The sequence below is a fragment of the Helianthus annuus genome, chromosome 9 (assembly GCF_002127325.2).
Source record: "Helianthus annuus cultivar XRQ/B chromosome 9, HanXRQr2.0-SUNRISE, whole genome shotgun sequence".
NCBI lineage: Eukaryota > Viridiplantae > Streptophyta > Magnoliopsida > Asterales > Asteraceae > Helianthus > Helianthus annuus.
Window position 1 is genome coordinate 186,156,465 of NC_035441.2, and position 23,894 is coordinate 186,180,358.

At 39.8% G+C, this 23,894-nt stretch overlaps 1 protein-coding gene and 1 non-coding gene across 9 annotated transcripts; one reads left to right on the forward strand and one right to left on the reverse strand.

The window, feature by feature from the left end:
• Positions 1–3,382: 3,382 nt before the first annotated feature.
• TRNAK-CUU lies at positions 3,383–3,455 on the reverse strand. Its single transcript has one exon. It is a non-coding gene; the product is annotated as a tRNA-Lys (tRNA).
• Positions 3,456–8,352: 4,897 nt separating this feature from the next.
• LOC110880161 lies at positions 8,353–23,205 on the forward strand. 8 transcript variants are annotated; one of them, XM_022128737.2, is made up of 7 exons: positions 8,353–8,494; positions 9,029–9,082; positions 10,455–11,595; positions 15,822–15,875; positions 17,248–18,388; positions 22,615–22,668; positions 22,943–23,205. In XM_022128737.2, the coding sequence occupies exon 3, from the start codon at positions 10,455–10,457 to the stop codon at positions 11,391–11,393; it is 939 nt and encodes a 312-aa protein (XP_021984429.1). In that variant the 5' UTR covers positions 8,353–8,494; positions 9,029–9,082; the 3' UTR covers positions 11,394–11,595; positions 15,822–15,875; positions 17,248–18,388; positions 22,615–22,668; positions 22,943–23,205. The 8 variants fall into 8 exon arrangements, 5 of the variants coding, with proteins under 5 accessions (XP_021984429.1, XP_021984433.1, XP_021984434.1 ...); XM_022128741.2 differs by lacking the exons at positions 17,248–18,388; positions 22,615–22,668; positions 22,943–23,205 and adding exons at positions 15,957–16,044; positions 16,150–16,413; XM_022128742.2 differs by lacking the exons at positions 17,248–18,388; positions 22,615–22,668; positions 22,943–23,205 and adding exons at positions 15,961–16,044; positions 16,150–16,413.
• Positions 23,206–23,894: the final 689 nt, after the last annotated feature.

The window sequence follows — 23,894 nt, forward strand, 5'->3', positions numbered from 1 at the left end:
ATGGGGTCCCCTTGCCGCATCCCTTTACTACACTTGAACTCGAAGGTAGGCGTACCATTAACCAAGACCGACGCCCTAGCAGAGGAGAGAATACCCCAAATCCAGTTGCACCATCTAGACGTAAACCCCATTTGAAGAAGGACATCAATAACGAACCTCCAACTGATATTGTCATAAGCTTTCTCGAAGTCGATTTTGAAAAGAAGCGCACGCTTTTTATTCCTCTTAAGCCACGAGCAAACCTCACTAATAATGAGAGGCCCGTCGAGGATAAATCTATTTCCCAAAAAGGCCGACTGAGAATCCAAGATAACCAAGTGAAGAACTTGCTTGAGCCTATTAGCGAGAATCTTCGATACAACCTTGTTAATCACACCAACAAGGCTAATCGGCCTATAGTCAGCAAGACTCATAGGGTCTTTCTTCTTCGGGACCAAAGTAATAAAGGAAGAGCCACAACCAATATTGATTAAACCTGTTTCATGAAACTCCGACAACAAACTCACGAAATCCCCCTTGAAGAGGTCCCAGAAATGCTTAAAAAACCTGAAGTTAAACCCATCCGGCCCGGGAGCCCGATCATCGCCACAATCAAACACCGCATTCTTTATTTCCTCCCTCGAGAAAGAAGATTCCAACCACGACGCCTCGGACCTCGAGATTTTCTTCAGGTTGGGGCAAATAAGACTAGGCCGACCCATACACTCCTCCTCGAATCTCGACCTGAAGAAAGAGAACACCTCCTTTTTGACCAACGAGGGTTTAGATACCCAAGAACCACCAATGTTTAACCCATGGATGACGTTACTAGCCTTCCTCCAATTAATCTGGGAGTGGAAGAACTTGGAGTTCTCATCGCCCTCCTTGGCCCACCTGATACGAGATCTTTGTTTCAAGTCCATACTTTTAGCAAGCTCTATATCCGCAAGGACTTTTCTATTCTCCATAAGGACCCATTCCTCCTCCTCAGACAAGTCTCTTGACTCTAAAATCTCCTCTAAAGCCTCCACTTCTTCTTTAGCGAGACTAAAAGCCTCCCCTTCTTTTTTTATCATCCTATCACGCCACTCTTTAATTTTGCATCAGATAGCCCCAAGTTTTTTGATCAAGTACAAATCCCGAGGACCCCCCGGATCCGAGAAGTTCACACAAGCATCAGTCACTACTTCCTTAAACCCATCTTTGCATAACCAAGAATTAAAAAACCTGAAAGGCCGAGCCCCAAAGTGAACTGCTTTACGGGATAAAATCAATGGGCTGTGGTCCGACCACAATTTCGGCAAAACCAAAAGGTTAGCTTCCGGCCACGCATTGAAAAAATCCGAGTTGATAAGAAACCTATCGATTTTGCTCATCTTCTTACCGTTACCCGACCGCCAAGTAAAAGCAAATCTCCTCATGTTATATTCCAATAAAGAAGACTCGTGAATAAAAGAATTGAAATTATCCGCACAAACACGTTTGAACGAACAATTTCTCCGTTCGTCCCTATTCCGAACCGCATTGAAATCACCCCCTACCACCCACATCCCATCCTTACTGCTAATCAAAGAACTCAGAGAATCCCAAAGCTCCTTCTTCGCCTGGGTCCCTTGAGAGGCATAGACGTTAATAACGTTAAGCATAGAAGCACACCCGACCATGGTTCCTCTCAGAAAAATAAAATTCCTATCCTTAGTACACTCGATCAAATGAAACAGACTATCATCCCAGAGACAAACCAGGCCTCCTGAAAGGCCGACCGAATCAACAGACTCCAAGCAAAACGACCCGTTACCCCAGAATTTACTTAACTCAACACGCGAAATGGAACTCTGTTTTGTCTCCTGAATAGCCAAGAAGTTCACCCCGTGTTCCCGCTTAATATCCTTAATCCAACCAGATTTCATCCCACCCCCACTTCCTCGCAAATTAATAGATAAGAAATTCATGAGTTCACCACATTAATACCTGAAGAACCGATAGATTTCCTGATAAGATTAGCATGATTGGCTAAATCAACTCCAAGCTTCTCCCCCATAGAAACAGTATTAGCAACCTCCACCTCTATCTGGTGTACCTGAAAATTATCGCCATCGGGTTCCTGAGCGGAAGAACCCTTCGATTGGCAGGTGGGGGACCCTTCCGAATTTGCCCTAACGTTAAGATCAATATGTATATAATATAATAATAGAATTTTGGTCCAATTATATCTGCCATCTCATACTAAAATAATTTGGTAAGTGTGATTAATTAAGATTGTTTAGGCAAGTTGCATTCTAGGCCGGTAGGCCCATATGAGATTGATTGGAATTCGTAAATGCTTTTTCCTGAGTTGTATCTGCATACTTGATTTTTAAATTACTTTAAGGTTACCAATGGGTGGTGATGTATTGGTAAAGGTGGTGGTTCATTGGTAAAGTATGCCAGGGGTACTTTATGGGTGTGTTCTTCGGGTACCTAACCCGTGCCACAACACTGCCGTCACCCACAATGGTAGGCTTGGTGGATTGGATCTTCGGATAGGAGAACCCGTGGCCTTAGGTGATGTTTCCAAGGTCAAATATGAGCGTTTGGTGTGTTGACCTTTGCTTTAAAAGAATCAAATTAAAAAAATCAATTAACTCTATTTTAACACATTCTATTTTGATCCAACCCATTCGACTATTTTACCACACAAAACTCTCAATTTTCACCTTATTACTCTCTACAAAATTTACCTGAAATGACAAGGATACCATGCACCGAAAAAGAAGAGATTGCTTTGGCTACATGCTACATCTCGACTCTCAACCTTTCATAACGAAGTGCCTCCTGATAGAACGGCTTCGTTTTGGGACAGGTTTTTCAAACGATTTTGTATTCATGTGGATGAGAGCACCCGAAACAAGGATGAACTTTATTCACGTTTCATGGATATCCGTGGGAAAAGTGCAAGATTTGATATGCTCTTCAATAATGTGGAAAAAGCCGACGGTAAGCTCATGGAAGATGACATGATTCAAGTGGCCTTCGTCGACTACAAACATACGTATGGCCGTGACTTTAAACATGTTTTGACATGACAAATGATAAGGATATTTGTTCAACTATGTATTTTCCGTTGTTTAATCATATTTAGGTTTAATGTTTAATTTCAATTATGTAATGTTTATATCTTATGTTGAATTATGTAATGTTTCTTTTACTTTATTTAAATGGCTAAAAAAGTGATAAATGATAAATGATAAATGGCTTAAAAAAAAGTGAACGGGATTTTCATTCATCGGAATTGGACACATACATTTAGCAGGCCCAGTAAAAAACAAACTGGCTGTTTTGGGCCACTTGCCGTATCAAAATGTCTGCTTACTTTAAAAAACAGAAAGAAAAAACCGAAAATCGCCAAACGAAAAAAAAATAACGCCCACCGTGGGGCTCGAACCCACGACCACAAGGTTAAGAGCCTTGCGCTCTACCAACTGAGCTAGACGGGCTTGATGGACTATTTCTGTAATCTGTTTTCCTTAAAGTTTTAACTCCAAAAACCCTTTGAAAAAGTGTGACGGGTTTAGGGGTGCAAACAAGCCGAGCCCGAGCTCGATTAACTTATGAAAGCTCGGGCTCGAGCTCGGCTCGTTGGGATTTTCTCAAACTCGAGTTTGGCTCGGGCTCACCTCGTTTATTATCTATTAATTAATATATTTAATAAAAATAGTATAAATAATAGACTTTTTAGGCTCGCGAGCTCAATAAGTGAAGCTCAGGCTCGTTTACTAAATAAGCTTATTTTTAGGTTCGAGGTCGGCTTGTAAACAAGTTTATATAAGCTCGGCTCGACTCGGCTCGACTCGGCTCGTTTACACTAAGGCTCGATAATGCTCAACAAGCCTAACGAGTTTCACATGCGAGGCTCGAGCTCGGGCTCGATAAACAAACGAGTTTTGTTTTAGGCTCAAGCTCGGCTCGGGCTCGATAAGGCTCGCTCATTTCGAGCTTTTTCTCGAGCCGGTCTCGAGTAGCTCGCGAGCCGCTCAGCTCCTTTGCACCCCTAGACGGGTTGGTTCAGTGGTTTTGCTCAATCAACTAGCCAATTTTTCTTTATTTGGACTCCAAGTCTGGTCAATATGACGGTTTGGGCTCAACAATGTAGCAATGTAGCCCATATCTCTTAATTTGGATTCTAGTCTCAACGACTCAACCTAACATGATGGTTTTAAGTGTGACACATACGTCATGCTTGCCACGTGGCCAGTTCAACAGCCAGAAGACTTACCAATTATCAAATAAAAAATGTGATAATGGTCCACTTCTATTGTGTCCATATATTAATAAAAGAAATAGGAGATTCTACTCGCAGTCAAATGTTCACACCAAACACAGGCCCATCTACCAACAATGTGGCACACAAAATTCAACGATGAAAGACATGTTCGTAAGTCGAGTAGAATTTTGTGACTCTTTGGTAGGTGGTAGCTGATACTTTGTGGTAGTTGAACTAAAAGAAAGTATCAATATACTTTTGTAAAACATTTAGGATTTTATTGGTACATTTTAAGAACTTTTTTGTCGTTAAACGGATTTTCACATTCAATGTATGTTATTTTATCAAACATGAAACGTATCCATAAATAAAGTTATTACCGAGTTGATAGAAGTATTATATCGTTGTCATAGTGAATCGAGTTAAAAATTATACGTGATAAGGGGTAAATATAAAATTTGTCCATATACATTTGAAGAAGCATGACAGGAACCCGTTGGGATTAGGAAGTTGACAAAACAAAAACGCCTTTAGCCTCATCACAGATTGCGAAATCTCCATTTGACCACCCTTTGACATGTGAATAAGTATTTGTCTGTTACCGAAAAATAAGTATGTAAGAGAGATTGAACATTGGAACGAATCAACTTACATGAAGTCACCAATTTATATTAGGTATTGTTACATGTCATTGTTATCGAGATGTGGGTCTATTAAGGACATAACTAGCATAATGTACTTGACATCTTAAATTGATTAGCAGTCGCACTATTATGCATTTCGTAATAACTTCCACGCCAGCACACTGTATTCGTGTTCCTTACCTGATCCGAATCCTTGAATTCGTATTAAGTGGGCTATATATAACCAACCTGGGTGTACCGGGTATGGTCTATATCTCTTCAACATTAATTATTTATGCTTATGTCACATGCATGTGTTTTTCATTGGTGAACAGGGGAAAACGACTGGATAGGATTGAAAACAAACGAGTGAATCCAAATTGAGGAAATGCCCTAGTCAAACTAATATGCAATATGCATATATATATTTAAACATTTTTTTTAAATAATATAGAAATTCCTTTTTTATTTTCCTTAGGCAAGCGCCCAAACTGAGTTTACTATGACAAAGAAGGTTTGATAATCACAAAGTGTATAAAAGATTTGCTACCCAAATATATTTTACAGAAGTTTGATAATCACAAAGTTTATAAAAGATTTGCTACCCAAATATATTTTACAAAAGTTCATAACCGAGAGGGACATTGTTTCAAAACACGTTATCCATAGTAGCTTGACAATTACAAGTGCGATTAAATTTAAAGCGACCCTCAACATCTATGCAATCCATATCATGACTTCAATTGCGGATGTAATTAGATATATAAAACCATTTTTGATCAAATTGGTCGATTTTAGAAAGAAAAAAATCTCCATTGAGAGTTGGTTGGATGTTCTGAATGATGATTAGATCTTTTTGTTTGCAGTATAACGCAACTAGTTTTAGGTTCGTCGTACAGAAAAAGTTTATGTTCGATTTTGGGTTCCTTATTGTTTTGTTTCAACTTTCAAGTGGGTTTTTCATGTGTTTTGTGAGATTTCATTTGTAGGTTTTGTTGTTTTTTCCTTGCGGTTGTAGCGGGGTCGGTATCTTTTAGCAGTGGCGGATCTAGGATTCCGACCAAGCGGTAACGTTTTATAAATAGGCGGTAACGAAATTGAAAAAACGTCAAATTTTTCCAAAATTTACACTAAAAACGTCAAAAATTTTCCGATCAAGCGGTAGCGGAGGCTACCCCTTGTTCACACATACATCCGCCCCTGTCTTTTAGGTCTGTGGTACAAGATCTTGGTAGTCGAGTTTTCGGGTTTTTTTAAAAATTGGTTTTTATAAAAAAATAACATAATAATATAAACCAACGCATTTTTAACTAGTATATTACAATAAAATTTAACTCATAAGTAGTGTTCGTAACATAACTTTTTATTTTCATAAAATTCCAATCTCGGATTAAATCGGTCAATACTCTCCAAGAACCAGTGATATCAAAATGACTCAACATGACTCAACGAGTGCATCTTCGGCTCCGGTCCAAACATAAACATATGTGCAAGTGTTTATCACTTATTGAAATTTTGTATGTATATTAAGAACCATTAGTAAGTAATAGTTAGTGAAACATATTTTTAGACTATTTGTCCCATCAAATTATTGAGTAATTTTGCCGTCCATACATTTTGTGTAGCTATGTTTTTTGTATTTGTTTACAAGTATTTGGGCACTACATGCATGTGATCAGTCAGCTAGCAGTCAAATACATCGCCCACTTGAGGGCTAAGGGGTCAACAGCCAACTCAGCCGCTTTAGCAACAAGATGTCGGTCATGAAAACGTAATACTTGTCTTTTGACCAACAAAATAATATCATTTGAGTTTTGAAGAAACACAAACTCACAGTCACACGAATCTTAAACTTCAAACAAATATCATTATTTACGGACTAGGATCAAATACATTGGCTCCAAAAAATAAAAAATGTACAAAAGCTCTTAAAAACAAACCCACTTCACAACCCCCCCCCCCCCTCAATTTCCTTTTTTTTTTTTTTTTTTGCCGAGGGAGGTGGGGGTTTAGGTTTTTGAGTGGTGGTGGGGTGTTTAGGTTTTTTAGGGGTGGGGGAGGGTTAGGTTTTTTTTTTTTTTTTTGCTGGTGATGGTGGGGGGGGGGATGTTCTCTATAAAACCTTCTTACACTCCTAACAATTATAAGCCTTTATAGAATAACTTAACCCCATTATTCACATATACTAAAAAACCGTACAGTTGTATTCATTCTCTCTAAATATCATTATTTACATATGCTAAAACCATAAAGTTTTATTCTCTCTTTCAGAACGGCCTGAAATTTCACCAGGTCTCCATGAGTATCAAAAAAGTAAAATTGTGTTGTGGCGAATTTTTGTCACGCTTAGAAATGTTTTGAGATTTTGTTTCAATCAGACTCAGTTATTTTATACTTTCTGGATTGTGTGAGATCACTATCAGATTAAAATATTTTACTTGTACACGAAATCAATAATCTGATAAGTTTTCTCAGAGAAGTTATAAGTAAGAAATTCGAATTTTAAATAGACTAGATGACCTCTTATTTATATATCGGTTTGCAAAATTTCAGTTGGTGGTTATACAATTAGGAGTAAAAGCATAGGCAATTATAGTAGTTACCTAAGTAATCGCTTGTTAGTTACTCTGTCGCTACCGAAGTTCAAAATTTCTACCGAGGATTATAGGCGGTAACAAGAGTACAAGATGCTACCGCATCTTAGTTGCTACTTTAACACAATTCACATTTAACCAAAATAACATGATGACACTAATATCATCAACAAGAAAAACTAAAATACCCTAAATCACGCTACATATAGCTATAATTATGTAAATCAAACTATTCAAAGCACTGTTTGAAGACCAAACCTGTCGAGCCAGGACCTAGGCTAGGGCTGGTTCTATGGGTTTGAGTCATTTCTAGATGGGTCGTCCGATTTGCAACGGTTGAGCGTTCAAACCGGGTTCGATTTGGGAAAAAAGTTGGTTGTTACGACAGTACATGAAATTTGTGTTTTTTACCCACATAACATAATATTTCTTGGTAAAATTCTATTATGTGTTGCTAGTTGTATTTACCTACTCATAGTTACAGAAATTGAAATACTTATACTAACAAACTAAAAACTATTCATAAGACTCGACGAGTTTATATAAAATACTAAAACTAATTCACTAATTGATACTTTCACCAAACTATGATGTATCAACTTGAGAAGGTCCTAATGTAACACCCCATGTTTCGAAAGTCAAAGTCAACGTCAAGATTGAAGTCAAAGGAAGAAAAGATTGCTAATTGCGATCTGTCACTTCTTGCTCATGTAACACCCCAAAACCTACAAGCATGTACATTATATAGTTAAGTAAAAATATAAACCTAGTTAGAATGTAATTTGAAAGAATAACCTAAAAGAGAAGGTTTAGTTAATTAAAGACAAATTGTAGAAACTTGAGGGACCAAATAAGGGAATGGGGAAAGTGATTTTCTTAAAAACAAATACTAACACACACCACACACACTTCAGTGTGTGTGTGTGTCGACTGAACCAAGGGGAAACAAACCCCAGCCCTCAAGTTCTACAAATTCAGCAAATTGAAGGAGAATTCTTGGTCCAAATCATTGCATGTTCACATAAAAACGATCATCTAAGCTAGACAAACGAATGGTAAGTCGAATTCCATGATTTGGTAATTTTTCATGAATGGGTTTTGATTTAGTATGAGGCTTTCTTTGAAATTGATTATGAATGTATGTTGAAATTACCTTATAGAGGGCCAAATCATGTTTAATTTCTGATTTAGTTAAAGATTTATATAAAACCCACTTGCAAATGTGATGATAGGAAGAATTATAAAAGTTCTATGTTAATTGGTATGATGACTAGAATTGGTAGTGTTCATATCAACGGGTTGTTAGTTAGAAACAATTTATGAATGAAAGTTGCATAGAAAATTATTAGAATTTGATGTTCTTGATGAAGTTGATATGAAATGGTTAGGTTATGCTCATAATACTTGTACTCTATGCTTGATAAGTAGTACGCACGCCAAGTGTTTGTTAAAATGCTTGAAAGAAATAAATCTCATATTGATGCATTATTACATTGATTAGGACCTAGACAACCTTGAATGATAATGTATATCTTAAGAACGAATTTCAAATATGACATGAGATTAAAGTATGTGAATTCGGAATGTAGGAATAAAAGAAGAAAGTTCAAGTCAATCCGGGTCGCAAGCGAAGGACGGTAAAGGTAAGTTTGCTTACACAAGACTATTGGCATGTTCTATTATAGTACTTTATCAATTAATGGTTGAAGTTGTTTACTTGTAAGAAAGCTATTGTATTTCGATTGCATAACATAAATATGGGTCGAACGAGTTAGAAGGGTAATGTACCAAGTCAAGGACGAATTCATGTAGGTATGAAGATTAGAAAGGTTTACTTGAGATGCATGTTGTAATTGATGTCGTATGAATTCCTTGTTTCTTTGTAATAAAGACGACTAACGGTTTGGTTGAATGTAGGTAAAGCAACTTGCTAAATGGCGTCGCTTGGATCGAACACCCTCATGATGCACGCTTCCGCAAGGATATTAGCTTCGGTTAAAACTTTTGTTAAATGTACTTTTTGGTAAAAACAGGTCTTTTGTAAGTAACAAAACTTGGTCGTTGTTAGTGGTCGAACTCGTAGTCGAAGACAATGTTAGTTATGTATCAAATGTTGGGTTGTAAGCTATTTTAATATCTCCTAGTTAATTATGCTATGGTAAAATGCAGAATTTTCATTTATGAATTATTTGACCCGTTTGGTATTTTGTCGATTGAAGCTCGTTAGTGTCTTTTTAAGTTTTAGACCTTACAAGTTGGTATCAGAGCCTAGGTTTGAGGGATTCGAGTAGGTGATGGTGCTCGAACTCAAACCGAAAGCTCTTGTGAAAGTGTGTTCGTTCCAAAGCGCCGCGCAAGTAAGTAAATTAAGGATTTTACGTTTGTAGATAGAAATGGGAATGGGTTACGGTTTAGTTACTAGTGTAACATGGTTGGGGATGTTGAGGTGCGTTATGGAAAGTTTCGGGACTGCCCAGGGCCGTTTCGGGTTGAAAAAGGAGCTTGAAATGAAAAATTTTAGTAATTCAGCGTTTGCATACCAGGAAGCCCGTCGGCGACGGGCTATATGCCGTCGGCGACGGCTCCCTCCCACCCGACGGCTTAACCACCTGCCTACGGGCAAAAGGTGGCGACGGGGTTATCCCGAGCCCGTCGGCGACGCACTCAATGCCGTCGGCGACGGGTCCCCCCTAAATGTTTTGCTGAATTTGTTGTTATTCTTGTTAAGGCCCTTAATTCGATTATGACGTTCGTTTAACATAAAGAATACCCCGAATCAACTATGAAACTAAGAAATTCATGATAGCTAGTATGCTTTAATAATGAACGTGCGAAAGGTTGAGGAGTCCTGACATGCGAATGAATAAAGTAAGTGACACCTTAAGAATGTTTGTAAAGAAAGATTGGATGGTTCACGATTTGTGAAATCGAACTATTGAAAACAAATGATGTATATATATAGAAAGATGAGAAGGATGAAAGTGACAATGATTAATATGAATGTTTAAATTGTAGATGGCAAGTGGAGGAAACACGGATAACACGGAACATATAACTCGGAACGAGTTAAACAAGATGATCTCGGATGAAGTAACGAGGGTAATTGATGCAAATGTTTCCAAGCTAGCACAAGAGGTGGAGGGCCAAGTACTTAGTACGGTAGAAAATATGATCACGGGCAAGGTGGATGAATTGAAGGAAATGATAGCTGGAATTCAAGGCAAGAAAGAGGCAAGACGGTGCACCTACAAGGATTTTATGGCATGTAAGCCTACGACCTTTGACGGGGAAATCGACCCCATAGAATGCCAAAGATGGATAGCTAACATGGAAGGGGTATTCATTCGGAGTCATTGTGACAAGGAAGACCAAGTCATGTTTGCCACGGGGCAACTCATGCGAAGGGCTAAAGATTGGTGGGACTCGTATAGTAAGGAGATTGGAGAAAATCGAGTTCAAACCTTGACTTGGCAAGAATTCAAACAGCCTTTTATCAAGTACCATTGTCCACAATCGGCTGTGGATCGAATTCAAGAAGATTTTCTCCGGTTGCGACAAAGGGATGAATCAGTTAACGAAATCACGAACACTTTCCTCGATCAACTGAAGTTTTGTGAAGAAATAGTTGGAACAGAAAGGAAGAAGATTATTCGTTATCATGGCATGCTCAAAGCTGAAATACGGGAGTTCATAACTCCTTCAAAATGTGAAACGTTGGACGAGATCATTGATTTAGCAAGGGATAGAGAAATCGAGATAAAGAGACAAGATGAACGTGGGGAGAAAAGGCAAGCCGAGAAGGGGTCAACTCAAGGCTCATCTAAGAAACCCAAAACGCAAGATCAAGGAAAGAAGGAAGCTTCCAAAGGCGGGTTCCCACGATGCAAAACATGTGGAAAACCCCATTCCGGTGAGTGCTTATTGGGAAGGAAGGGGTGTTACAATTGCGGGTAAGAAGGACATCCGTACTACAACTGTCCGAATCCCAAAAGGGTGTGCTACAATTGTAATGAATCGGGCCATGTGAAAGCCGATTGCCCAAAGCTCAAACAAGGGCCGAAGAAAGAAGGAAAGAAAGAAGAAACCGCGAAAGCGAAAGGAAGAATGTTTCAAATCTCCGCGGAAGAAGCAAGAGCTCACCCGAATGTGGTCTCAGGTATCTATATGATAAACTCTATACCCACTTATATATTATTTGATACCGGAGCTAGTAGGTCATTCATTTCTAGTGAGCTTGTACGTTTCCCTTTATTCACGATAGAAAGAATGTGTACACCACTCGAGGTAGAAATTGCCGATTGTAAGAGTTATCTACTGCATGAAATATGTAGGGGTTGTAAAATCACTATAGATGATGAAGATTTTGATATTGATTTGATTCCCATGGTTTTGGGGGAATTTAAAGTAGTGGTAGGTATGGATTGGTTATCCCGTTATCACGCGGAAATTTTATGCGAAAACAAAATTATTCATGTGACATCCCCTAAAGGGAAACGGGTAACCATTCATGGGGAAAGGGAAGTAGGGGCAAAATTTTGCACTATCCTAGAAGCAGTTAAGTACGTGAGGAATGGAAGTAAAGCATTTTTAGCCTACGTAGTCGATACCAAATTAGGAGCTTTGAAAAATGAAGATACTAAGATAGTGAATGAATACCCGGATGTATTTCCGGATGAATTGCCGGGACTCCCACCCGAGCGGGAAGTCGAGTTTCGTATCGATTTAGAACCAAATGCCAAACCAGTAGCCAAAGCCCCTTACCGGTTGGCACCCGCGGAAGTACGGGAATTAATGGTCCAATTACAAGAACTTCTTGACAAGGGTTTCATACGCCCTAGCGTATCCCCGTGGGGAGCGCCTGTTTTGTTTGTTAAAAAGAAAGATGGGTCGATGAGAATGTGCATCGACTACCGTGAACTCAACAAACTCACGGTAAAGAACCGATACCCACTTCCGAGAATAGATGATCTCTTTGATCAACTACAAGGGGCAAGTTGGTTCTCAAAAATCGACTTGCGATCGGGCTACCATCAAGTACGAGTAAGGGAAGAGGATGTACCTAAGACTGCGTTCAGAACTCGCTACGGACATTACGAATTCCTGGTAATGTCATTCGGGTTAACTAACGCTCCGGCCGCTTTTATGGATCTAATGAATAGGGTATGCCGAAATATGTTAGACCGGTTTGTCATAGTGTTTATTGATGACATTTTAGTATACTCTCGTAGCGAGTCTGAACATGCAAGTCATTTACGTCAGGTACTCGAAACGCTTCGAAAGGAAAGATTATATGCTAAGTTTTCTAAGTGTGCGTTTTGGCTTAGGGAAGTGCAGTTTTTGGGACATGTAATTAACGAAAAGGGGATTTTAGTGGATCCCTCTAAGGTAGAAGCCGTGATGAAATGGGTACCCCCGAAGAATGTAGGTGAAGTAAGAAGTTTCTTAGGTCTAGCCGGCTATTATCGGAGATTTATCCAAGACTTCTCCAAAATAGCCCTCCCTTTAACTAAACTAACAAAGAAAGAAGAAAGGATCAAATGGAATGATGATCAGCAGAAAGCTTTTCGAATGTTAAAGGAGAAATTGTCAAGTTCCCCCATTCTAACGCTGCCAGAAGGAACAGAAGACTTAGTGGTTTATGCAGACGCATCTCATGAAGGGTTGGGTTGTGTCTTAATGCAACGAGGCAAGGTCATTGCCTATGCTTCAAGACAACTAAAGCAACATGAAATTAACTATCCAACCCACGATCTCGAACTGGCGGCGGTAGTGTTTGCCTTAAAAATCTGGAGGCATTATTTGTATGGAACGAAATGCACCATTTATTCGGACCACAAAAGCCTTAGATACTTCTTCGAGCAGAAAGATCTCAATATGAGACAACGAAGGTGGCTAGAGTTGATCAAAGATTACGACTGCGACATTCTTTACCATCCGGGAAAAGCTAATGTTGTAGCGGATGCGTTAAGCCGGAAGGAATACCCACCACCCATTCGAGTGAAATCGATGAGAATGATAGTTACACCAAACCTTCTTGAAACGATACGGAAGGAGCAAGACGAGTCCTTGAATAAAGGCGATCCGAAAGGTGAAAGAACGAAAGGGTTTGAAAGTGAACTTGAAGCAAACGCGAGCGGATTAAGAACAAGGTTTGGGCGAGTTTGGATACCGCGACACTGTGAAGCAAAGACCTTATTATTGGAAGAAGCACACAAGTCCCGTTACTCGGTCCATCCGGGAGCCACTAAAATGTATCGCGATTTGAAGGAAAATTATTGGTGGCCGGGAATGAAACGTGATATTGTTAAGTATGTATCTAAATGCTTGACATGTTCCCAAGTAAAGGCGGAACATCAAAAACCTTACGGGAAACTACAACCCCTAGAAATTCCGGTATGGAAATGGGAGAATTTGGCTATGGATCTTGTGACCAAACTCCCGAAAACCAAGAAAAGGCATGATGCAATATGGGTCGTTGTTGACCGTCTTACCAAAAGTGCCCATTTTCTACCCATTCGAGAGACCTATTCCTCGGAAAGGTTAGCGGAAGTTTATGTGAATGAAATCGTTTCCCGCCATGGTGTGCCGGTGTCTATCGTCTCAGACCGGGATACGCGATTCACCTCCCGCTACTGGCGGAAGTTTCATGAAGGAATGGGTACTCAATTGCATCTAAGTACCGCATACCACCCGCAAACGGATGGCCAATCCGAACGAACGATTCAAACTCTCATAGACATGTTGAGAGCATGTGTGATAGATTTCGGGGGAAATTGGGATGAACATTTGCCGCTAGTAGAATTTTCATATAATAATAGCTACCAAAGTAGTATACAAATGGCGCCGTATGAAATGCTGTATGGAAGAAGGTGTAGAACCCCGGTTTGTTGGGGAGAAGTAGGGCAAAGGGAACTCGCACCGAATGATGTGGTGGCGATAACCAACGAAAAGGTCGACGTCGTACGGGCTCGGTTAAAAGCGGCGCAAGACCGACAAAAGTCCTATGCGGATAGAAGAAGTCGCCCTATCGAGTTCCAAGTGGGGGACCGAGTATTTTTGAAGGTGTCTCCGTGGAAGGGTATAATTCGATTTCGTAAGCGAGGAAAGTTGGGTCCCCGATACATCGGACCGTTCGAGATTCTAGCTCGAGTTGGAAAGGTGGCCTACCGGTTAAATCTACCATCTTCTTTGGAAGGGATTCATAGTACCTTTCACGTGTCGCAATTACGAAAATGCTTAGCGGATGAAACGGCCCATGTACCAATTGAAGACATTGAGATCGATGAGAAAATGAATTATATAGAAAGACCGGTAGCTATAAAAGATTCCAAAGTAAAGACGCTTCGTAACAAGGAGATCAAGCAAGTCTTAGTCCAATGGCAACACAGAAAGGGATCGGATCTCACTTGGGAGTCGGAGGATGAGATGAAGAAGTTCTACCCGTTTTTATTTGGTACGTTAGCCGGGTTTCGAGGACGAAACCTCTTTTAAGGGGGTGGACTTGTAACACCCCAAAAGCTACAAGCATGTACATTATATAGTTAAGTAAAAATATAAACCTAGTTAGAATGTAATTTGAAAGAATAACCTAAAAGAGAAGGTTTAGTTAATTAAAGACAAATTGTAGAAACTTGAGGGACCAAATAAGGGAATGGGGAAAGTGATTTTCTTAAAAACAAATACTAACACACACCACACACACTTCAGTGTGTGTGTGTGTCGACTGAACCAAGGGGAAACAAACCCCAGCCCTCAAGTTCTACAAATTCAGCAAATTGAAGGAGAATTCTTGGTCCAAATCATTGCATGTTCACATAAAAACGATCATCTAAGCTAGACAAACGAATGGTAAGTCGAATTCCATGATTTGGTAATTTTTCATGAATGGGTTTTGATTTAGTATGAGGCTTTCTTTGAAATTGATTATGAATGTATGTTGAAATTACCTTATAGAGGGCCAAATCATGTTTAATTTCTGATTTAGTTAAAGATTTATATAAAACCCACTTGCAAATGTGATGATAGGAAGAATTATAAAAGTTCTATGTTAATTGGTATGATGACTAGAATTGGTAGTGTTCATATCAACGGGTTGTTAGTTAGAAACAATTTATGAATGAAAGTTGCATAGAAAATTATTAGAATTTGATGTTCTTGATGAAGTTGATATGAAATGGTTAGGTTATGCTCATAATACTTGTACTCTATGCTTGATAAGTAGTACGCACGCCAAGTGTTTGTTAAAATGCTTGAAAGAAATAAATCTCATATTGATGCATTATTACATTGATTAGGACCTAGACAACCTTGAATGATAATGTATATCTTAAGAACGAATTTCAAATATGACATGAGATTAAAGTATGTGAATTCGGAATGTAGGAATAAAAGAAGAAAGTTCAAGTCAATCCGGGTCGCAAGCGAAGGACGGTAAAGGTAAGTTTGCTTACACAAGACTATTGGCATGTTCTATTATAGTACTTTATCAATTAATGGTTGAAGTTGTTTACTTGTAAGAAAGCTATTGTATTTCGATTGCATAACATAAATATGGGTCGAACGAGTTAGAAGGGTAATGTACCAAGTCAAGGACGAATTCATGTAGGTATGAAGATTAGAAAGGTTTACTTGAGATGCATGTTGTAATTGATGTCGTATGAATTCCTTGTTTCTTTGTAATAAAGACGACTAACGGTTTGGTTAAATGTAGGTAAAGCAACTTGCTAAATGGCGTCGCTTGGATCGAACACCCTCATGATGCACGCTTCCGCAAGGATATTAGCTTCGGTTAAAACTTTTGTTAAATGTACTTTTTGGTAAAAACAGGTCTTTTGTAAGTAACAAAACTTGGTCGTTGTTAGTGGTCGAACTCGTAGTCGAAGACAATGTTAGTTATGTATCAAATGTTGGGTTGTAAGCTATTTTAATATCTCCTAGTTAATTATGCTATGGTAAAATGCAGAATTTTCATTTATGAATTATTTGACCCGTTTGGTATTTTGTCGATTGAAGCTCGTTAGTGTCTTTTTAAGTTTTAGACCTTACAAGTTGGTATCAGAGCCTAGGTTTGAGGGATTCGAGTAGGTGATGGTGCTCGAACTCAAACCGAAAGCTCTTGTGAAAGTGTGTTCGTTCCAAAGCGCCGCGCAAGTAAGTAAATTAAGGATTTTACGTTTGTAGATAGAAATGGGAATGGGTTACGGTTTAGTTACTAGTGTAACATGGTTGGGGATGTTGAGGTGCGTTATGGAAAGTTTCGGGACTGCCCAGGGCCGTTTCGGGTTGAAAAAGGAGCTTGAAATGAAAAATTTTAGTAATTCAGCGTTTGCATACCAGGAAGCCCGTCGGCGACGGGCTATATGCCGTCGGCGACGGCTCCCTCCCACCCGACGGCTTAACCACCTGCCTACGGGCAAAAGGTGGCGACGGGGTTATCCCGAGCCCGTCGGCGACGCACTCAATGCCGTCGGCGACGGGTCCCCCCTAAATGTTTTGCTGAATTTGTTGTTATTCTTGTTAAGGCCCTTAATTCGATTATGACGTTCGTTTAACATAAAGAATACCCCGAATCAACTATGAAACTAAGAAATTCATGATAGCTAGTATGCTTTAATAATGAACGTGCGAAAGGTTGAGGAGTCCTGACATGCGAATGAATAAAGTAAGTGACACCTTAAGAATGTTTGTAAAGAAAGATTGGATGGTTCACGATTTGTGAAATCGAACTATTGAAAACAAATGATGTATATATATAGAAAGATGAGAAGGATGAAAGTGACAATGATTAATATGAATGTTTAAATTGTAGATGGCAAGTGGAGGAAACACGGATAACACGGAACATATAACTCGGAACGAGTTAAACAAGATGATCTCGGATGAAGTAACGAGGGTAATTGATGCAAATGTTTCCAAGCTAGCACAAGAGGTGGAGGGCCAAGTACTTAGTACGGTAGAAAATATGATCACGGGCAAGGTGGATGAATTGAAGGAAATGATAGCTGGAATTCAAGGCAAGAAAGAGGCAAGACGGTGCACCTACAAGGATTTTATGGCATGTAAGCCTACGACCTTTGACGGGGAAATCGACCCCATAGAATGCCAAAGATGGATAGCTAACATGGAAGGGGTATTCATTCGGAGTCATTGTGACAAGGAAGACCAAGTCATGTTTGCCACGGGGCAACTCATGCGAAGGGCTAAAGATTGGTGGGACTCGTATAGTAAGGAGATTGGAGAAAATCGAGTTCAAACCTTGACTTGGCAAGAATTCAAACAGCCTTTTATCAAGTACCATTGTCCACAATCGGCTGTGGATCGAATTCAAGAAGATTTTCTCCGGTTGCGACAAAGGGATGAATCAGTTAACGAAATCACGAACACTTTCCTCGATCAACTGAAGTTTTGTGAAGAAATAGTTGGAACAGAAAGGAAGAAGATTATTCGTTATCATGGCATGCTCAAAGCTGAAATACGGGAGTTCATAACTCCTTCAAAATGTGAAACGTTGGACGAGATCATTGATTTAGCAAGGGATAGAGAAATCGAGATAAAGAGACAAGATGAACGTGGGGAGAAAAGGCAAGCCGAGAAGGGGTCAACTCAAGGCTCATCTAAGAAACCCAAAACGCAAGATCAAGGAAAGAAGGAAGCTTCCAAAGGCGGGTTCCCACGATGCAAAACATGTGGAAAACCCCATTCCGGTGAGTGCTTATTGGGAAGGAAGGGGTGTTACAATTGCGGGTAAGAAGGACATCCGTACTACAACTGTCCGAATCCCAAAAGGGTGTGCTACAATTGTAATGAATCGGGCCATGTGAAAGCCGATTGCCCAAAGCTCAAACAAGGGCCGAAGAAAGAAGGAAAGAAAGAAGAAACCGCGAAAGCGAAAGGAAGAATGTTTCAAATCTCCGCGGAAGAAGCAAGAGCTCACCCGAATGTGGTCTCAGGTATCTATATGATAAACTCTATACCCACTTATATATTATTTGATACCGGAGCTAGTAGGTCATTCATTTCTAGTGAGCTTGTACGTTTCCCTTTATTCACGATAGAAAGAATGTGTACACCACTCGAGGTAGAAATTGCCGATTGTAAGAGTTATCTACTGCATGAAATATGTAGGGGTTGTAAAATCACTATAGATGATGAAGATTTTGATATTGATTTGATTCCCATGGTTTTGGGGGAATTTAAAGTAGTGGTAGGTATGGATTGGTTATCCCGTTATCACGCGGAAATTTTATGCGAAAACAAAATTATTCATGTGACATCCCCTAAAGGGAAACGGGTAACCATTCATGGGGAAAGGGAAGTAGGGGCAAAATTTTGCACTATCCTAGAAGCAGTTAAGTACGTGAGGAATGGAAGTAAAGCATTTTTAGCCTACGTAGTCGATACCAAATTAGGAGCTTTGAAAATTGAAGATACTAAGATAGTGAATGAATACCCGGATGTATTTCCGGATGAATTGCCGGGACTCCCACCCGAGCGGGAAGTCGAGTTTCGTATCGATTTAGAACCAAATGCCAAACCAGTAGCCAAAGCCCCTTACCGGTTGGCACCCGTGGAAGTACGGGAATTAATGGTCCAATTACAAGAACTTCTTGACAAGGGTTTCATACGCCCTAGCGTATCCCCGTGGGGAGCGCCTGTTTTGTTTGTTAAAAAGAAAGATGGGTCGATGAGAATGTGCATCGACTACCGTGAACTCAACAAACTCACGGTAAAGAACCGATACCCACTTCCGAGAATAGATGATCTCTTTGATCAACTACAAGGGGCAAGTTGGTTCTCAAAAATCGACTTGCGATCGGGCTACCATCAAGTACGAGTAAGGGAAGAGGATGTACCTAAGACTGCGTTCAGAACTCGCTACGGACATTACGAATTCCTGGTAATGTCATTCGGGTTAACTAACGCTCCGGCCGCTTTTATGGATCTAATGAATAGGGTATGCCGAAATATGTTAGACCGGTTTGTCATAGTGTTTATTGATGACATTTTAGTATACTCTCGTAGCGAGTCTGAACATGCAAGTCATTTACGTCAGGTACTCGAAACGCTTCGAAAGGAAAGATTATATGCTAAGTTTTCTAAGTGTGCGTTTTGGCTTAGGGAAGTGCAGTTTTTGGGACATGTAATTAACGAAAAGGGGATTTTAGTGGATCCCTCTAAGGTAGAAGCCGTGATGAAATGGGTACCCCCGAAGAATGTAGGTGAAGTAAGAAGTTTCTTAGGTCTAGCCGGCTATTATCGGAGATTTATCCAAGACTTCTCCAAAATAGCCCTCCCTTTAACTAAACTAACAAAGAAAGAAGAAAGGTTCGAATGGAATGATGATCAGCAGAATGCTTTTCGAATGTTAAAGGAGAAATCGTCAAGTTCCCCCATTCTAACGCTGCCAGAAGGAACAGAAGACTTAGTGGTTTATGCAGACGCATCTCATGAAGGGTTGGGTTGTGTCTTAATGCAACGAGGCAAGGTCATTGCCTATGCTTCAAGACAACTAAAGCAACATGAAATTAACTATCCAACCCACGATCTCGAACTGGCGGCGGTAGTGTTTGCCTTAAAAATCTGGAGGCATTATTTGTATGGAACGAAATGCACCATTTATTCGGACCACAAAAGCCTTAGATACTTCTTCGAGCAGAAAGATCTCAATATGAGACAACGAAGGTGGCTAGAGTTGATCAAAGATTACGACTGCGACATTCTTTACCATCCGGGAAAAGCTAATGTTGTAGCGGATGCGTTAAGCCGGAAGGAATACCCACCACCCATTCGAGTGAAATCGATGAGAATGATAGTTACACCAAACCTTCTTGAAACGATACGGAAGGAGCAAGACGAGTCCTTGAATAAAGGCGATCCGAAAGGTGAAAGAACGAAAGGGTTTGAAAGTGAACTTGAAGCAAACGCGAGCGGATTAAGAACAAGGTTTGGGCGAGTTTGGATACCGCGACACTGTGAAGCAAAGACCTTATTATTGGAAGAAGCACACAAGTCCCGTTACTCGGTCCATCCGGGAGCCACTAAAATGTATCGCGATTTGAAGGAAAATTATTGGTGGCCGGGAATGAAACGTGATATTGTTAAGTATGTATCTAAATGCTTGACATGTTCCCAAGTAAAGGCGGAACATCAAAAACCTTACGGGAAACTACAACCCCTAGAAATTCCGGTATGGAAATGGGAGAATTTGGCTATGGATCTTGTGACCAAACTCCCGAAAACCAAGAAAAGGCATGATGCAATATGGGTCGTTGTTGACCGTCTTACCAAAAGTGCCCATTTTCTACCCATTCGAGAGACCTATTCCTCGGAAAGGTTAGCGGAAGTTTATGTGAATGAAATCGTTTCCCGCCATGGTGTGCCGGTGTCTATCGTCTCAGACCGGGATACGCGATTCACCTCCCGCTACTGGCGGAAGTTTCATGAAGGAATGGGTACTCAATTGCATCTAAGTACCGCATACCACCCGCAAACGGATGGCCAATCCGAACGAACGATTCAAACTCTCATAGACATGTTGAGAGCATGTGTGATAGATTTCGGGGGAAATTGGGATGAACATTTGCCGCTAGTAGAATTTTCATATAATAATAGCTACCAAAGTAGTATACAAATGGCGCCGTATGAAATGCTGTATGGAAGAAGGTGTAGAACCCCGGTTTGTTGGGGAGAAGTAGGGCAAAGGGAACTCGCACCGAATGATGTGGTGGCGATAACCAACGAAAAGGTCGACGTCGTACGGGCTCGGTTAAAAGCGGCGCAAGACCGACAAAAGTCCTATGCGGATAGAAGAAGTCGCCCTATCGAGTTCCAAGTGGGGGACCGAGTATTTTTGAAGGTGTCTCCGTGGAAGGGTATAATTCGATTTCGTAAGCGAGGAAAGTTGGGTCCCCGATACATCGGACCGTTCGAGATTCTAGCTCGAGTTGGAAAGGTGGCCTACCGGTTAAATCTACCATCTTCTTTGGAAGGGATTCATAGTACCTTTCACGTGTCGCAATTACGAAAATGCTTAGCGGATGAAACGGCCCATGTACCAATTGAAGACATTGAGATCGATGAGAAAATGAATTATATAGAAAGACCGGTAGCTATAAAAGATTCCAAAGTAAAGACGCTTCGTAACAAGGAGATCAAGCAAGTCTTAGTCCAATGGCAACACAGAAAGGGATCGGATCTCACTTGGGAGTCGGAGGATGAGATGAAGAAGTTCTACCCGTTTTTATTTGGTACGTTAGCCGGGTTTCGAGGACGAAACCTCTTTTAAGGGGGTGGACTTGTAACACCCCAAAAGCTACAAGCATGTACATTATATAGTTAAGTAAAAATATAAACCTAGTTAGAATGTAATTTGAAAGAATAACCTAAAAGAGAAGGTTTAGTTAATTAAAGACAAATTGTAGAAACTTGAGGGACCAAATAAGGGAATGGGGAAAGTGATTTTCTTAAAAACAAATACTAACACACACCACACACACTTCAGTGTGTGTGTGTGTCGACTGAACCAAGGGGAAACAAACCCCAGCCCTCAAGTTCTACAAATTCAGCAAATTGAAGGAGAATTCTTGGTCCAAATCATTGCATGTTCACATAAAAACGATCATCTAAGCTAGACAAACGAATGGTAAGTCGAATTCCATGATTTGGTAATTTTTCATGAATGGGTTTTGATTTAGTATGAGGCTTTCTTTGAAATTGATTATGAATGTATGTTGAAATTACCTTATAGAGGGCCAAATCATGTTTAATTTCTGATTTAGTTAAAGATTTATATAAAACCCACTTGCAAATGTGATGATAGGAAGAATTATAAAAGTTCTATGTTAATTGGTATGATGACTAGAATTGGTAGTGTTCATATCAACGGGTTGTTAGTTAGAAACAATTTATGAATGAAAGTTGCATAGAAAATTATTAGAATTTGATGTTCTTGATGAAGTTGATATGAAATGGTTAGGTTATGCTCATAATACTTGTACTCTATGCTTGATAAGTAGTACGCACGCCAAGTGTTTGTTAAAATGCTTGAAAGAAATAAATCTCATATTGATGCATTATTACATTGATTAGGACCTAGACAACCTTGAATGATAATGTATATCTTAAGAACGAATTTCAAATATGACATGAGATTAAAGTATGTGAATTCGGAATGTAGGAATAAAAGAAGAAAGTTCAAGTCAATCCGGGTCGCAAGCGAAGGACGGTAAAGGTAAGTTTGCTTACACAAGACTATTGGCATGTTCTATTATAGTACTTTATCAATTAATGGTTGAAGTTGTTTACTTGTAAGAAAGCTATTGTATTTCGATTGCATAACATAAATATGGGTCGAACGAGTTAGAAGGGTAATGTACCAAGTCAAGGACGAATTCATGTAGGTATGAAGATTAGAAAGGTTTACTTAAGATGCGTGTTGTAATTGATGTCGTATGAATTCCTTGTTTCTTTGTAATAAAGACGACTAACGGTTTGGTTGAATGTAGGTAAAGCAACTTGCTAAATGGCGTCGCTTGGATCGAACACCCTCATGATGCACGCTTCCGCAAGGATATTAGCTTCGGTTAAAACTTTTGTTAAATGTACTTTTTGGTAAAACGGGTCTTTTGTAAGTAACAAAACTTGGTCGTTGTTAGTGGTCGAACTCGTAGTCGAAGACAATGTTAGTTATGTATCAAATGTTGGGTTGTAAGCTATTTTAATATCTCCTAGTTAATTATGCTATGGTAAAATGCAGAATTTTCATTTATGAATTATTTGACCCGTTTGGTATTTTGTCGATTGAAGCTCGTTAGTGTCTTTTTAAGTTTTAGACCTTACAGCTCATTTCCTGTTTTGACTTCTTTGACTCGTAGATAGTCTATTTTATGCTTTACATTAGTTGTATTATATGGAGTATCTATTAATAATCAAGGTTTAATCGATATTTGTCGCTATTTATCGCATATGTTATCGCAATCGCACTCGAAACTCGAATTACGCGCTTTGGATGTTCTTGTGTGTGTGTGTGTGTGTGCCTTTTACGTGTTACTTGTGCATGTTTATTTATGTTATGTTGTGGTGATCAATCGAAACGCAATCGAAACTCAATCGCAATCGAATCGCAAACGCTAAACACAAGTGAAATAGAATGATTATATGTTAGATATAGTAGTTGGGATTAAAAGTAATTTGACTAGGAAACTCTATCACATCGCAACGCTCGCAATCGCAATCGAAATGGCCAAACTCGTCGCACCGAACCCTCGAACGAAGTGACTGATCGACCAGATGACCAGCCGATCGATTGAGCTGCCGCTCGATCGGCCAGCCACTCGATCGGGCTGCCACCCGATCGACCAGCCCCTTTCCACTTTGGGTAACCTTATAAATACCCCCTGTCCACATCAAACTTTCAACTTTTGCTCTCTGACGTCCGACCAGCGCTTCAACCTTGCT

Bases quoted from the DNA above. Each gene is read 5' to 3' on its own strand.
- LOC110880161 (XM_022128737.2), top strand. From the start codon at position 10,455: ATGGCAAGTGGAGGAAACACGGATAACACGGAACATATAACTCGGAAC.